The 15,184-nt window shown below is 41.4% G+C and overlaps 6 protein-coding genes across 6 annotated transcripts; 3 read left to right on the top strand and 3 right to left on the bottom strand.

Annotated features, from left to right (window-relative positions):
• Positions 1-3,418: 3,418 nt before the first annotated feature.
• Positions 3,419-4,747, bottom strand: FPOAC1_008466 (uncharacterized protein; the record flags this gene model as incomplete). The annotated part of the gene is made up of 2 exons (XM_044852907.1): positions 3,419-3,785; positions 3,837-4,747. 2 exons carry the CDS (start codon positions 4,745-4,747, stop codon positions 3,419-3,421), a joined length of 1,278 nt encoding a protein of 425 aa, XP_044705577.1.
• Positions 4,748-6,275: 1,528 nt separating this feature from the next.
• FPOAC1_008465 (uncharacterized protein) lies at positions 6,276-7,196 on the top strand (the record flags this gene model as incomplete). Its single annotated transcript, XM_044852906.1, has 3 exons — positions 6,276-6,313; positions 6,366-6,477; positions 6,555-7,196. 3 exons carry the CDS (start codon positions 6,276-6,278, stop codon positions 7,194-7,196), a joined length of 792 nt encoding a protein of 263 aa, XP_044705576.1.
• Positions 7,197-7,624: 428 nt separating this feature from the next.
• Positions 7,625-8,467, bottom strand: FPOAC1_008464 (uncharacterized protein; the record flags this gene model as incomplete). The annotated part of the gene is made up of 2 exons (XM_044852905.1): positions 7,625-8,166; positions 8,287-8,467. The coding sequence occupies 2 exons, from the start codon at positions 8,465-8,467 to the stop codon at positions 7,625-7,627; spliced, it is 723 nt and encodes a 240-aa protein (XP_044705575.1).
• Positions 8,468-9,630: 1,163 nt separating this feature from the next.
• Positions 9,631-11,846, top strand: FPOAC1_008463 (uncharacterized protein; the record flags this gene model as incomplete). The annotated part of the gene is made up of 4 exons (XM_044852904.1): positions 9,631-9,696; positions 9,767-10,544; positions 10,591-11,716; positions 11,840-11,846. The coding sequence occupies 4 exons, from the start codon at positions 9,631-9,633 to the stop codon at positions 11,844-11,846; spliced, it is 1,977 nt and encodes a 658-aa protein (XP_044705574.1).
• Positions 11,847-12,912: 1,066 nt separating this feature from the next.
• Positions 12,913-13,997, top strand: FPOAC1_008462 (uncharacterized protein; the record flags this gene model as incomplete). The annotated part of the gene is made up of 2 exons (XM_044852903.1): positions 12,913-13,132; positions 13,213-13,997. The coding sequence occupies 2 exons, from the start codon at positions 12,913-12,915 to the stop codon at positions 13,995-13,997; spliced, it is 1,005 nt and encodes a 334-aa protein (XP_044705573.1).
• A 386-nt stretch (positions 13,998-14,383) lies between these two features.
• On the bottom strand, positions 14,384-15,145 carry FPOAC1_008461 (uncharacterized protein; the record flags this gene model as incomplete). Its single annotated transcript, XM_044852902.1, has 3 exons — positions 14,384-14,962; positions 15,024-15,058; positions 15,112-15,145. The coding sequence occupies 3 exons, from the start codon at positions 15,143-15,145 to the stop codon at positions 14,384-14,386; spliced, it is 648 nt and encodes a 215-aa protein (XP_044705572.1).
• Between the last annotated feature and the right edge of the window lie 39 nt (positions 15,146-15,184).

The following is a 15,184-nucleotide window of genomic DNA, read 5'->3' as shown; positions in this document are numbered from 1 at the left end:
TATTACCTTATATAATATTATATAATTATAAAAGGTAATAATATATATTAACTATAAAGAGGGTTTTATTATTATAATTTAATTTAACTAAATAAGGTATTTTACTTTAAGTTTTAAAGGTATTAAGATATTACTTAAGTATACTATAAGATATATTAGCTAATATATTAATATAAAGCTATATAATATTATATAAATAAGTATTAATTAAAGTATATATTTTAATACCTTAAGCCTTTAATTTATTATAAGTATTAATTAATTATATATAATTAGGCCTAGGTATTATTTATTTAATTTAATAATATTATATTATACTTTATTATTTAAAGATATTTATAGATATAAAGCTTTAAAAAGTATTATATATATTATTTTTATTAAAAAATATACTTTATTAATAAATATAAGTATAAAAATAATTATAATTAAAAGATTATAGCTTAATATTTAATAAGGTATTATTTTTAAATATTTAATATAATTTTATTAATTATATTTCTTTTTACTCTCTAGTTTAATATTATAATATATTAAGGTCTTATTATATTTATTATAGGCCTATAAATATAATTATAAAGCCTTCTTTTATAGTTATTATAGTATATTCTTATCTTTAAGAATATTATTAAAATAAAGCTTTTATATATAGTTATATAGAGCTTTTATATTATTTATATATACTTAATTAATAATTAAAGTAAAATCTTTAAATTATTAAATCTTAATATATTAATATAATATTATATAAGATATAGAGATATAAAACTCTATAGAAATATATATTATAAGCTTATTTATAGTTATTTAATTAATATTTTTTTACTATTTAATTTAATTTTAAAATAAAATTAAGTCTTTAAAAGAGTAATTAATTTTACTTATTATAAAGTATAAAAAAAGGTAAAAAGGTTTTATAGAGATATATATTATAAAGGAAAAATTTTTTTAATTTATATAGCCTTTTTAAGTTATTTTAATATTTAAAGATTAAATAACTTTATATATTTATTAATTATATTTTTAATTTTTTAAAAGTAAAATAAATTAAATTTAATTTTTTCCTTAGGCTATATATAGTATACTATAAAGCCTTATTTATTACTATAAATACTATTATATATTAAGAGTATATAGATTTATTATTAATTATTAAATTATATTTTTAAAAAAGTTAAAGATTAAATTACTTTAAAATAGGCTATATATAGTAATTCTTTTATATTTAGCTTTACTTTTTACCTTTTTTTCTTTTAAAGCTTTTAATATTTTTCTTTAATTTACTAATAGCCTTCTTAAAAAAGTAAATAATTATAAAATATATAAGATAATTAAAGGTATTAATTAGCTTTATAGTAATTACCTTAATAGAATTATTATTATTTAAAGAGATTAAAATAGTAAACTTATTATTAAAATTAAAATTATACTTATACTTATTCTTTTTAAGTATAAATACTATAAAAAAGTTAATATAAAACTATAATAAGTAATAAATAATATATATAATTAATATAAGAATATAATAAGCTTAAATAGTTTTAATTATAATTAATATATCTTTATAGCTTATTTAAATATATATAGTAATTTATAATTACCTTATTATTAATAGTATACTTTTTATAAAGCCTTAAATTAAAAAGAAAGGCTTTATAAAAATAATAAAATATAATATTAAAATTCTATTAAAAGAATTTTATTATATATAAGTCTTAAGTATTTTACTTAAACTAGTTAATATAAAGCTTAATAGGCTTTAATAAAAGCTATAAAAATTAATATAGTATTATATATAAAGAATAGTAACTTATTAATTCTTTATTTATTTTAATAGCCTTAAGACCTTTATAGTAGTAATTTATTAAGGTATAATATATAGCTTAAATAGTAATATTTAAATATAAAGTAAACTATTTATTAACCTTAAAGTTAAAAAAAAGGATAATAACTTTAAATATTTTCTTAAGAAAATAAAAAAAGTATTTATTTATATTTACCTCTAAGGCCTTCTTTATAACCTTATAGGCTAAATCTTTATTATAAATATTAATATATTTAATATAGACTATAGCTAAATTAAAAGTACTTTTAATTAGATTTAATTTCTTTAAATTAATATAAAATAATATATAGTTAATATACTATAATTTAATAATAATAGAAAATTATAAGGCCTTTTTAATAGCTTTATATTTTATTATTTTATTTTTATTAAGTATATTAATAAGAAAAGTAATTATAATATTATTAGAATTTTTTTCTTTAAAGCCTTAAGGCTTATTTTTTTATTTTTTTATTTTATTTTTAATTTTATTTTTAATAGCTTTATCTTTAATAAAGAATATAATTAATTTTTATTTTTAAGCCTTTTTTATAATAATATATTCTTATTACTTTTTCTATATAATAATTATCTTTATAGTAATAATCTTTTTTATAGTAAAAGCCTTTATTATAATAAAGGCCTTCTTTATAATATATTTTAATTTTCTTAAAGCTATAAAAGGCTAATAAGGTTATATATATACTTATAAAAATAGAATTAATTTATAAAAAATATTAATATTATTAAAAAAGTATTAGTTTTATATAATTAATTAATATATAAAATAAATATATAAAAAAGAAAAAAAAATATAAAAAAAAACTTATAATTATATAAAAATAATAAAAATTAAATAAGATCTATTTAAAGTATAAAAAGAATAAAAAATAAATTTATATAAAATAAAAAAGACTTATATTAAGCTTATAGTTTTAATATAAAAATTAATAAATAAATATAATTATAAAAAAATAAAAATAATATTAAATAAAAAATTTAAATTATATAATTTTAAATATATAAATATTAAATTATTTAAAGTTATTATAAATATATAAATATAATAAAAAGTAAGAAATTCTTATTTTATAAAATATATTAATTTTAAAAATAAAAAATAAAATTAAAACTATAATATATAAATATAATTAATATATTAATATATAACCTTAAGAGCCTTATAAATTAATATAAGCTATTTATATTATTATAATAATTAACTTTTTATAAATTAAAAAGAAAAAAAATATATTTAATAGAACCTTATAAAGAAGGTTAACCTACTATGTTTTAACTTTTAGAACAGTGAGCCCTATGGTCGCCTGTAGCTAGGGTCCACTGGTTTCAAGTCGGTTGCAGGTGCTTCTTTTCGCCCATTACAATAGCACAATCACTCCATCACTGCCTGTCCATCGGTCGCTTTCTTTAATGAAATTCTCATGTTAATTCTTTTTCTTCCTCGATCGTATGGAGCATGTTGAATTCAACCTCCATTTGGGTTGAATATTTATTCCCCTTTTCATACACGAATCTCATCCATCCATAAACTCATCAAACCATATATCCAACACTTTTCCCAACCAGCTCCCCTTAAGAGGTAGCGAATGTCTCAATAAACTTGGCGAGCTTCTCAGCTCCCTCCAGAGGAATGGAGTTGTAGCTGCTGGCGCGGATGCCACCGACGCTGCGGTGGCCCTTGAGACCGGTGAGGCCTTGGGCAGTAGCTTCCTTCAGGAAGGCCTTTTCAGTAGCGTCAATATCGCCGTTCTTGGTAACGCGGAAGCAGATGTTCATCCTTGAACGGGCAGACTTGTCAGGGACAATTCTGTAGATGTCAGGGTGAGCCTCGAGAGCACTATAGATGAGCTCGGCCTTCTTGGCAGATACAGCCTCTTGTCCCTCGACCTTGTTGTAGGTCTTGATAGACTTCTTGAGGACCTGGCCGGCGATGTAGACGCTGTCCTTTGTCAGTAACTTTGGGTCAACACTGCTTCGGAAAACCACTTACTCGAAGATGCTGAGGGTGTTGTAAAGACTGTTGTTCTTGGCGATGGTCTCGTAAGAGAAGATGATAGGGGGTATAGGGAGGCCAAGCTTTCGGAGCAGAGAAGCAGAAGGTTGAGGAGTCTTGGGAGGGAGAAGGCTCTTCTTGATAATCACAACAGTGATACCGGTAGAGCCAAGGTTCTTCTGTGCACCGAAGAAGATGACAGAGAAGTTTTGCACAGGAATTCTCCTTGAGAGAATGTTAGAAGACATGTCGGCCACAACAATAGGACCTTCGCCATCAGGGCCAGGGGCCAGAGACTGGGGGAAAGCAGGGAATTCAACACCATCGACAGTCTCGTTATCACAGTAGTAGACGAGAGCAGCGTCTTTGGAGAGGTTCCAGGCGCTCTCCTCGGGGATCTTGCCGTACTTGCCGTCATTGATTTGACGGGCATCAGCAACAATGTTGACATGCTCAGGACCAAGCAGTCGCTTGGCCTCCTCAGAAGCCTTTTGCGACCAGCCACCAGTGACAATGTAGTCAGTCTTGAGCTCCTTCTCGACGGCGTTTCTGAGTTCCTGCTCAACACGAGGGTCGTCCTCGGGAGCCTTGAGGTTGGCGACGATCTGAGCCTTCTTCTTGGTCACCCATGCGCCAACAAGGTTGTACATGGTAGCGGAGAACTCTCCAGTACCACCACCCTGCATGAAAAGAACCTCATAGTCCTCAGGAATGTCAATGTAGGAAGCGAGATCAGCCTTGGCCTCGTTGATAATGTTGGTAGCCAACTCTGAGCGATGAGAGTGCTCAGCAATTCCCAATCCGGTGTCCTGGAAATTGACGAGAGCCTGGGCCGACGTCTCGAGAACGTCTGTGGGCAGCAGAGCTGGGCCAGCGCCGAAGTACGTGATATCAGATCTGGAAGGCATGATTGTGTTGGATGTGGTTCGAGGTGAAGAGTGTGAATATGCTAAAGAGTAAAAAAATTGGAGTTGTCTAAAAGTCGCGAATATGTAAGTCGTAGTGAGTCATCCAATAGAAATGCCCAGCAAGAAGGGATCCGATATTCAACGTGTGACTCTAGAAGTTGTATTTCTGTATGACAAGAAGATAACACGGAAATGAGTGACAATTAATATCTGTCAGAAGTTTTCAGCAATTAATTCTGCATTCGTCAATGGCTTGGCAAGCGTGAACCGTGATGGTTTTTAATTGCAGATTTTATTCGTCGATACTGCAGCAAAATACCCAAGTTATCAACCACCAACTGTAATACTAGCTCCGCATCAAATATCGACTAGACTAGTGAACCCAATAGTGCAGATCTCTCTATCGTCGGTATTCGAAAGCCGAATAGAGTTTTATTTTTGTTGCTGTAGAACGTATGCAGATACCCTGCACACTATACATTGTCGGATTTCTTCTATACACTCATCCATGTTTTAAGATAAGTTGGCTCTGTGTTTACTTCTTAATTGAACACAAATTCTCAACACTTTAATTGTAGTTTTGTGTACGTAAATCAGCGTCCAATAGTGCGAACGTTCGCAAATGTTGACGAGCGGAAAGCTTGCGTCGTTTCAAGATACGAAAATCCGTCGAGAGCTTCATCACAAAGCTAAAACCCCAATTCCTTCCAATTGAGTGCACAAATACTATTTAATGCACGTAGAATTCAATTCCAGTCATTTCCCTACGTCCTCCCATTTTATAGTCGACATTCATGGCAGTCTAAATGGAGCACTGGACTGAAAGGAGATTGCTGTGCCTGGTCAAGAATGAGGTTTACAACATCCAACCTTCAAAAATATGTACAAAGCTGGCATTTCGTAGCATTATTCGCATCAAAAGTTATATCAGCACTATACCACGGGTATGCCTCGTGCCAGCTAACACCAGACTGATGCAACAGCTTTGTAGACAAGCAGGACAGTCAGCTATTACCTGTAACACGAACACTCCGATAAGGATACAAGATATTTAGTTGAGACAGTATGGCAATGGTCTCACTCTCAAGATCAAAGAATGAAGTACTTTGTTGATATTATGTATAGGCAAGAAACTAATGGCTTGACTCTTTTGCGCAAATACTTAGCGAACACATGTCAAAGAGGCCAAAGATTGTCATTGACGATTTCGGGATATCGAAATTATTATATGAAAAACCTATTAATTACGGAGTACTCCATGATGGGATGTCATCATGGAAGCTATCTGTTTCGGTAGGCGGTGTGGCGGGGTTTCCACGGCAGAATACGCCGGTGGCAGCAGGAAGGTACGGCCAGGCTACGAAGCTTGAGCTGCCTGGCTAAGGTAGGTACGCACGCTGCGCGGGTACACCTCAACTCTACCTGCCTCTATCTCCAACCTCGACTATTAATCCCAGTAAAGCTCACCACTACAACCCCGCCCCGAATAACGCCTTCAGCAATACTACTCGGGTAGCTCAGAGCCATCATGTTTCGAAACAACTACGATAACGATTCCGTTACCTTGTACGTCACCAAGCTCCTCCCTCAGCACATCCACCAAGCTAACTATTCCCAGCTCGCCCCAGGGCCGGATATTCCAGATCGAGTATGCTGCAGAGGCAGTTAAGCAGGGCTCCGTTGTTGTCGGTATTGCTAGCAAGACTCACGCCGTTCTGTGTGCTGTCAAGGTATTGCCCATTTTCCCTCCCGCTCTTGCCCATTCCATAAGCTCCAGAGTGAATGGCCTCTGACCCTATCTCAACAGCGAAACGCCGAGGAACTCTCATCTTACCAGAAGAAACTCTTCACCGTCGACGAACATGCTGGTATCGCAATTGCTGGCCTTACCTCCGATGCCCGCGTCCTTTCCAACTTCATGAAGCAGCAGTGCCTAGGCCACCGACTCACATATGGCCGTGCCATCCCCCTCCGATCCCTCGTCGACATGATTGGCGAGAAGGCCCAGATGAACACCCAGATGTACGGCAAGCGACCATACGGCGTCGGTCTCCTGGTTGCTGGTGTTGATGAGCGTGGCCCTCACCTGTTCGAGTTCCAGCCCTCGGGCATGACAGAGGAGATGCTTGCTTTTGCCATTGGCGCGCGAAGCCAAATGGCTCGAACATACCTTGAGCGCAACATTGATTCCTTTGCCGATTGCTCGAAAGAAGAGTTGATTCAGCATGGTCTCAAGGCCTTGAAAGAAAGTCTGGTCCAGGACAAGGAGCTTTCAGTAGAGAACACATCCGTCGGTGTGGTGGGCATCAACATAGTGGATGGTAGGAAGAAGGTAGAGCCATTCAAGCTGTACGATGGATACTCGGTGCAGCCCTGGATTGAAAGCGTTGGTGAGAGCCAAGGTGGCGCGGAAGAAGGCGAGGGGGAGGGCATGGATGTTGACAACTAAACTTGGCACGAATTGTGGTGCGAAATACGGCGTCGGTATAGATCATGTAGTATTATGCGCTGCAGAAGCAGCTTTTCATGAATCTTAATCATTCGAGATCAAAGCCAGCGTCTTGGCAGGCGGGTTGGAGAACAACCGACAGCCCGACTCGATACCGAGAAGCTTCAGCTATGTAAATGGTGCATTGACATCCTGTGACTACGTATGCTAAGGACCAAGATTGCTTGGTTTTCTCTGTCACATAACTTCAATGTATCGGAATTCTGGCCGGCCTGTCCGGGTCATCAGGTCGTCTATTCGTGAGCACCAGTCTATCTATCCTACTAGAAATGCAGGTTGAATTACCATCCATATAGCACCATGAAAAACACCAAACCATGTCCAAAATGCAATTCTAAACCGGGACCGAATCGAACGTCTCATATAGTTTACTGACTACCCCATTGGAGTTGATAGATGGCATCCGAAACCTTGTAGTCGCGGAGAGCCTTGATTGCACCTTCGGGGGTATCGGCATTGACCAAAATGTTCTTGTTGGCGGGCTTCACAAAGCCCTGCTCGGCAGCACGATCCATCCACTGAACGATGCCGTCCCAGTAGCCCTCAATGTTGAGTAGAACAATGCCACGGTTGTGAATTCCGAGCTGGTTCCAAGTGGTTGTCTCAAAGATCTCCTCCATAGTACCGAACCCACCACTCAGTCCAATGAAGCCGCTGCCAGGACCACCAGCGAAGACCTCCTCGGCCATAAGCTTCTTTCGAGTGTGCATATCCTCGACGACCGTTGTGCGGCCGTAAACAGACTCCTCAGGTACAATGTGGTTGTGCTCGTTGACAGTTCCATAAGTGCCGTCTCGTTCATACTTGACCAAAGCCTCGGGGATGATGCCATGAACAGAGTCAGGACCATTGATGGCGCAAAGGCTCTTCGCCACCTCGCCCATAAGTCCGACAGTTCCACCTCCGTAAACTATCGTCACTTGTTAGTATTTTTGAGTCATTCTGGGGGATGTCCGGGAGGCGGCGGTCGGCGGTCCGCGATCTTGTCCGGGTTCTCGGCGGTCCGCCTTGGGAAATGCAAGTGACTCACCCAAGTCAATGTTGTTCTCAGCCATGGCCTTTCCAAGTGCGCGAGCAGCTTCAATATGAGCAGGACTCGCGCCTGGAGCAGAACCACAGTAGACACAAATCTTTGTTCGAGGTTGACCGTTTGACGTGTTGTTTTGTGAGGCAACAACGGCCTGCGATGGGATTGTGCTATCGGCAGTCATGATGTACTAGGTAGTTTGTTGGATTTTTGCTGATAATCAAGGTTGTTCGAGTGTTATCTTCAACGGAGGATGTCGTTCTTCAATAGATATCAGGATGAAGTTTAGAAGATATATGAAGTTTGTTTAGAATATGAAGGGTTAGGCTTGATATAAGAGTGAGACTTGTAGCGGAGGCGGTCTTGTTTCGGTGTGAGCACTAAGCAAGTACCTACTTAATGTGGCAATGGGGCAAGAAATTTGTTGACGAATGTTCCAGATGAGTCAAAGGTTTAAGCGTCAATATCAGAGGTGACTCAAGAGACAAGTTGTGAAAAGAGTCGCAAAGCAGAGGGTTTATATAGAGGAACTGTCGGAATAGCGTAGCGGTTAGTTGACAAACATGGACGGCCCAGTACGTGCCTGCGTTATGAATGCTCAGGTCGCCTATTGGCTTATTCACAACTGACCGTCCATGACGGGAGCCACGTCTTCGAGTATACGGCTTGCGGCCGTGCTTCATGCATGGAGGCATTTCATGTAAGTTGTTCCACTACATACAAACAAGCAGCGATGATTGTCACGAGTTACGTTACTGGACAATAGCATAATAGAGGTCAGCTGGACAGATGAGGCGTGTTCCTAGGTTACTAGTCCAGGTCGATCCTTACTAAGGTTTGGCATGGATCTCGCATTGTGAATGGAACAATGTCTCGTTACGAGCATCATCGAGGCGTCGAATGGCGGACATTTACTGCCAGTAATCAATCCTCTAGCACGTTGGTAGACATGGGGCTGGGGCTGATCTTCTAAGCCATGATGCACTGGATCTTAACTCGCATTTAGTGTGTGTAGGCTTTCAAAACGTGGTCAATCTCCGAGCCGATAGTAGATAACTACCTAACCAACCTAACGGTCAGAGAACACAGGGGTGCGTGTTCTGGTGGCCAATCGCTATTCGTTGGTGCTCGCAGCACGTCAATGTCAACTGGCGAGGGGATTTATCCGACCGGGGACCTTTCCAAGCAATCCATCTGAACTTGGACCAACCAAACACATCTTTCATCAGGTGCAACATCCAACAGCCTTGACTTCAGTACCAAGGTAGTGTTTCGCAGGGCTTTTACAAACCCATTGCACTACGTCTGTTACTACCCGTTGCTCGTACAGAGCTAGAAACAGACACCATGGCTGAAGCACAGGTCTTGCCTCGTGGCCAAGCCGAGCAGCGAGAGGGAGGCGGAGGCGGAGGTGTAAGTGATCGCAAACCATTGCACAGTCGTTCTGATTTCCAGCGATGTACTGACCCGGTTTTACATACAGGGCTTCAGCTTCAACAAGCTCCTTCTTGGTGGTGCCATCTACTTTGGCCTCAATGCAGCTATGAACTTTGCCTTGAAGAAGGACCAGAAGGGAGTGACCATCACCAACCCCGAGACTGGCGAGGCTATCAAAGTTCCCGGTAACGTCGAGGGCATCCCCCCCTTCGAACTTCGACCGAAGGAGCTCCTTGACCCCGCTACATATCGAAGCATCCCCAAGAACATTGCGCCTATCTGGCCTCAAGACAGCCACGTCGATATCACCGTCACCATCTCGCAGTCCTTCAACCCAGTTCCCATCTCGTCCGTCCCCGAGGAATATCTCGTGCTCCAGGAAAAGGAGTTCCACCTCAGCAACAAGTCTGACAAACGAACGATCGAGACCAAGTTTACTGTGCCGCCCGCTGTCCAGCACAATGGCACTCTTTGGGGACACTTCTATGTCGGTCTCCCGGGAAGCAACCTCGACCCCAAGGAGCCCGGCTATGATACTTCCAAGGCATACTACTTTACTTGGCCATTGACTCAGTATCTTCCCAAGAAAAAGGTGGCGAAGACCCGAAACCTGCTAGAGGATACGCCTAAACAAGAGGAAGAGCCTGAGGAAGAGGAGCCAACCGGACCTATCATTGCCAACTACTACCACCCCAACGCAAGCTTCTCTTTCGTTCCTGACATGGGCGTCAAGGACTTTGCTACTATAGCCGGTCAAATGCGGCAATATATACGACTTGAAGCTACTGGCGCCCGAGATGGTTCAGGCCAACATGCTTGGTATTGTAAGTAACGGCCGCCGCCAGAAACGCACACAACTGACTTGCATAGATCCTGTTCTCTTTATCAACAACTTCTGGCAATTGACAAACAAGATGACCATTCTTAACGATACCGTCAAGGAGCTTCCTCTCCGTATTGATCTCAACAACCTGGCTAGCTGGCAGTTCCAACTCATGTCTACCCTTGAGTACAACTCCAAGGAGGCCGCCAAGCAAGCTGCGTTCGGTAGTTCGCTCCCTGGCGGTGGTGACGGCACAGAAATTGAAATGATCAAGGAAGTCTTTCTCGACTCCAACCCTATCTTGCTCGGTATCACCATTGTGGTCAGCATTCTGCATATGATTCTCGAGACGCTTGCTTTTGGATCCGACATTGCCCACTATCGGAAGAAGAAGGACAATGTTGGTATCTCGGTCCGCTCCATCTTGGCCAATGTCTTTATGCAAGCTGTCATCTTTTTGTACCTCCTTGACAACTCACAGAACACCAGCTGGATGATTCTAGGATCCCAGGTGGTAGGCATAGTCATTGAGTTCTGGAAGATCACCACCGTTGTTAATGTTCGCGTCCGCCCTGGCGCACCTGGATCACTTCTCCCCTACACTATCACGTTCGAGGATAAGCAGAAATTGACCGAGACCGAGGAAAAGACCAAGGAGTACGATGAGATTGCCTTCAAGTACATGTACATTGCTGGCGTTCCTCTGCTGATCGCATACGGCATCTACTCGCTCTACTACGATTCGCACAAGTCGTGGTACTCTTACATCATCACAACCCTTGTAGGATCTGTCTACGCCTACGGATTCCTCATGATGGTTCCTTCACTGTACATCAACTATCGCCTGAAGAGTGTTGCTCACATGCCTGCCAAGGCCATGATGTACAAATTCCTCAACACCTTTATCGATGATTTGTTCGCCTTTACCATCAAGATGCCCTTCCTACATCGCCTGGCAACTCTTCGAGACGATGTGATTTTTTTCGTGTATCTGTACCAGCGATGGGCCTACCGCATCGACTACACTCGCGTCAACGAGTTTGGCCAGGGTGGTGAGGATGAGGCTATCGACGACAAGAAGGCAAAGGATGAGGCCAAGGATAAACTGGTTGAGGATGTCAAGACCGAAGCCAAGACTACTGGCTCGGATGCCGGCAATGCCAAGAAGCGGAAGTGAGTCTGAGATGGCAGCAAAAGCCGAAGGGGATTGTCTCCTGGATTTCGTCAACTGGACATCCAGGTTTAGTTTCGAAAGGGATTTCTCTTTATAGCTCTATTCTAATTGGGCACTATTAGCTCTTAGATACAAACAAGACATTTTTGATGTCGTTGGGAGAACAAAAATTATGACTGGAATCCCAACTAATGGTTTAGGTATAATAAAAGAGAGCCAGACCTCAAGAATAATGTTAAACTTGACTCCCTATGGATAGGTAGGTAGCCCTATGAACGTTTAATTTGACCTGTCTTTTACGAGTTTACGAATAGCAGCGAGGTATTGAGTTCCAGGTGTGGCTGTCCACTATCCGCATGGCCGGGACCCGCTAATTTCCGGCCCACCTCTGAACGGGCAGCGTCATAGCGGACGAATTGCAGGGTCTTAGTGCCGTTTCTCTACTGTAAACGGTATTCCGTCATTCCGCCTGGCTGCGGAGCTCAAGCCTCAGCTCAACTTCTACATATTTGATTCAAAGTGTGTATCAAACTGGCCGTTTCATACCTTGAGAAAGTGGCCACCTTTTGCTTCGTATCTACATGTGAAACACAAATTCCTAGTCCCTTGCAGCCTTCCTATCCCCTCTCCAGCCCTTGTCGTCGAAGCCTCCCTGGAATCTTCAACGGACGGTCTGATCAATCGGCCCCGGTAATTTTTGGCTGCACAGCCTCATCTTCACGAGAAGCACCTTGACAATACGGGAAAGGACCCTGAAGCCAATTGCTACATACATCATATTACGTACCTACCATTTGCTCAGCCTCATGCCTTCGGTTGCTTGGTGTACATAAACAAAAGTTCGAGTAAATAAATAGGGCAGCACAGCCCAGCCCTCAGCTTATTCCGCCCTACCTTGCCCTGCTTTAGCTTGGGTCCCTTGTTACATACCTACAGCGTTGTCTTCATCAGATCAATTCTCTCGAGCCGGGGAGACCGGTTCGAGTTGACGAAACCTCATGCGCCGCCCCCAATCGCTTCTGTCCCTCGCCCCGCGACGACGACGGTGATCGAGGTCTTTTACTTGACTCTCACCTCTCTACACATACGAACTATATTCCACGAGCTTACGTTATCCGCCCGCGGTACAACCCCGCGATCTCTCTGTCGGCCGACCCTCGAGGGAGATCGCAAACGCTACTCTCGAAACCGAACCATGAGCAGCCTCGACACAGTCGGGTCATTGCTTGCGGCCATTGCGAACCTCCTCGCTCAAGGATTGCGCATCCTCAGTTTGGCTGACAAGAGTCATTGGGGACCTGACGAGCACGAGCTGGTTCACGCTCTTGTTTCTGCGCTGGATGAGGCCAAGAAGGACTTCCAGGAGCTGGCACCCTTGGTCAATGGACAGATATACTACGAGACTGACCGGAAACGTACGTCAAAAGCAATACTATACAAGTCGCCTAACGAGAGCGGCATTCGGAAAGAAGATTTGTGCTAACTTTCTATCTAGATGAATCTCTTGAAGAGTTGAGAACGTTAAAAACTCAATTCGCTTCTCACATAGAACAGATAAAGGATTGGAGCCGTTCTGGTGGCCCAATCAATCCGGTATGGGTACGCGAGACACATACTTTACAGCGAAAGCTACACAGAACGCAATGTCGAGCGGCAAGACGAATATACACTTCAGAAAAGGAATCATCTTCGAGATGTTTGGGCGCATTCCTTGTTTACCGACTGCAACGCAAATGGGCAATGGATAAAACCGTACCGGACGAGCTCGAGTATTCACGGAGATACCGGGAGGAATTGCGCCTCTGCAACGCCATTGGGTCGTTCAAGCGATTCGGCGATCGAGATATCGCATTTGTGTGCGACTACTGCGACGGTCACATAATATGGGAGGATATTGAAAACATGCCTTCGATACGAACGTTTCAAGAAGCTGCGGCGTCTCCGATTCTCACATTATCACCAACCCCCGATAACCCGCATTGGCAGGCGACGGGTTTCACTCAATCTGGGCATCAGGAGAAGCAGGTTGTCTTTGCGCCAGTCGCCATCGCAAATCATGTAGCGCCACAGCATCGCGACTGGCTAGCTGGTCTTTTATGCCCATATTGCGAAACAGAATCAACGGTGCCCCAGGAACAGTACGATGACGAGGATGCTTACCGGCCGGATCTAGGATATGAAGATATGGATGCGTACCGGGAGCATCTCGAGTGGCAGCATACAGTGACAGCGCCAACATCGCAAGCACAGGCGGCTACAGATAACTGCATAGTCATGTAGTGGGAATTGGACAGACGGTATCAGGATTAGCGACCGAAAATTGGTGTTATTTGTTTTCATGGGCGGTTTGGGTAGAACAGATGGTATTTGGAGTTTGGAGTAACATACAGGCCCACGTACGACAGCATAGTATGGAGCGGTTAGGGTTATGATTCATACAAGATTCGCCAAAAGGCAAATGGATATTTAGACGAGTTGACTTGTCACAATTCATCATATAGCATTCAGCACCCCAGCCCTCCCTTTGTATGGAACATGCTGAAACCATACATACGCCTGGAACGATTATCAGAACCTCAAAATCAAGAAAGTGAATATGACTTCATACCATTTAGGCAGATACAGAAATTAGGCTTGTGTAAACAGAACTAGCTCGCTTAAATTTCTCAAAAGAACCGCCAATACAGGAAGAAGATGATGATAAACCCGAGAGCGCCAAAGGGGCCGTACTGCTTGAGAAGAAGCTCCCAGTTGATACGCACGGCAGCCCGACGGTACTTTTTGCTGTCATCTCGCAGCCTCGAGCTAATCTCGCCCATGCGCTCCAGGTTATCTCCACGATACAGCAAGTCCTCAATGTTCTTGGTCATGACCTTTGTGACATCGCGCAGCTCGTCGTTGAGCTTATCGAGGTTGGCTGTAGCACGCGAGTCGGCGTACGTGGTTTTCGTCTTGGAGATGAAGGTGTCGAACTCCATAAAGGCGTATGGTCGCAGGGCAGGGTTGTGCACTTGTGAGGCTGGGTAGTTGGTGGTAAACTCGCGGGCAAGATCGGCAAGGTATGTAAAGGCGAGCTTGCGAGGGTACGAAGGTGCACAGATGGCGAGGAAGACTATGTCCGAGTCGATGAGGTAGTGCAGCGTATGGTTGGGCGTCTCAATGGAGGCTTGGGACTCGGAGTTGCGGGTGAGCTTGCGGAGGACTTGGCGCACATTCTGCTTGGTCTCTGCGAGGGTAGATTCGGTCTGTAGGGAAGTATCTGTGAGTATGAAGTTTTGGTAAAGCCTGTAGAATATGAGGGTGTACCTGTTCATCGTCGACCGAGGCGCAGAGCATAAGGCCTTGCAGAATGTCAATATATAAGATTGCGCTACAGTGTGGAGAGGATATTTACCATCAAGCCTTGATATTTGCGTGGAGCTGATCATTTTTGCGCTTTATTGTAACGGGTAGAAGAATAGGGGAGT

The sequence above is a fragment of the Fusarium poae genome, chromosome 3 (assembly GCF_019609905.1).
Source record: "Fusarium poae strain DAOMC 252244 chromosome 3, whole genome shotgun sequence".
NCBI classification, from domain to species: Eukaryota; Fungi; Ascomycota; class Sordariomycetes; order Hypocreales; family Nectriaceae; genus Fusarium; species Fusarium poae.
This window is presented reverse-complemented; position numbering and strand designations above follow the sequence as displayed.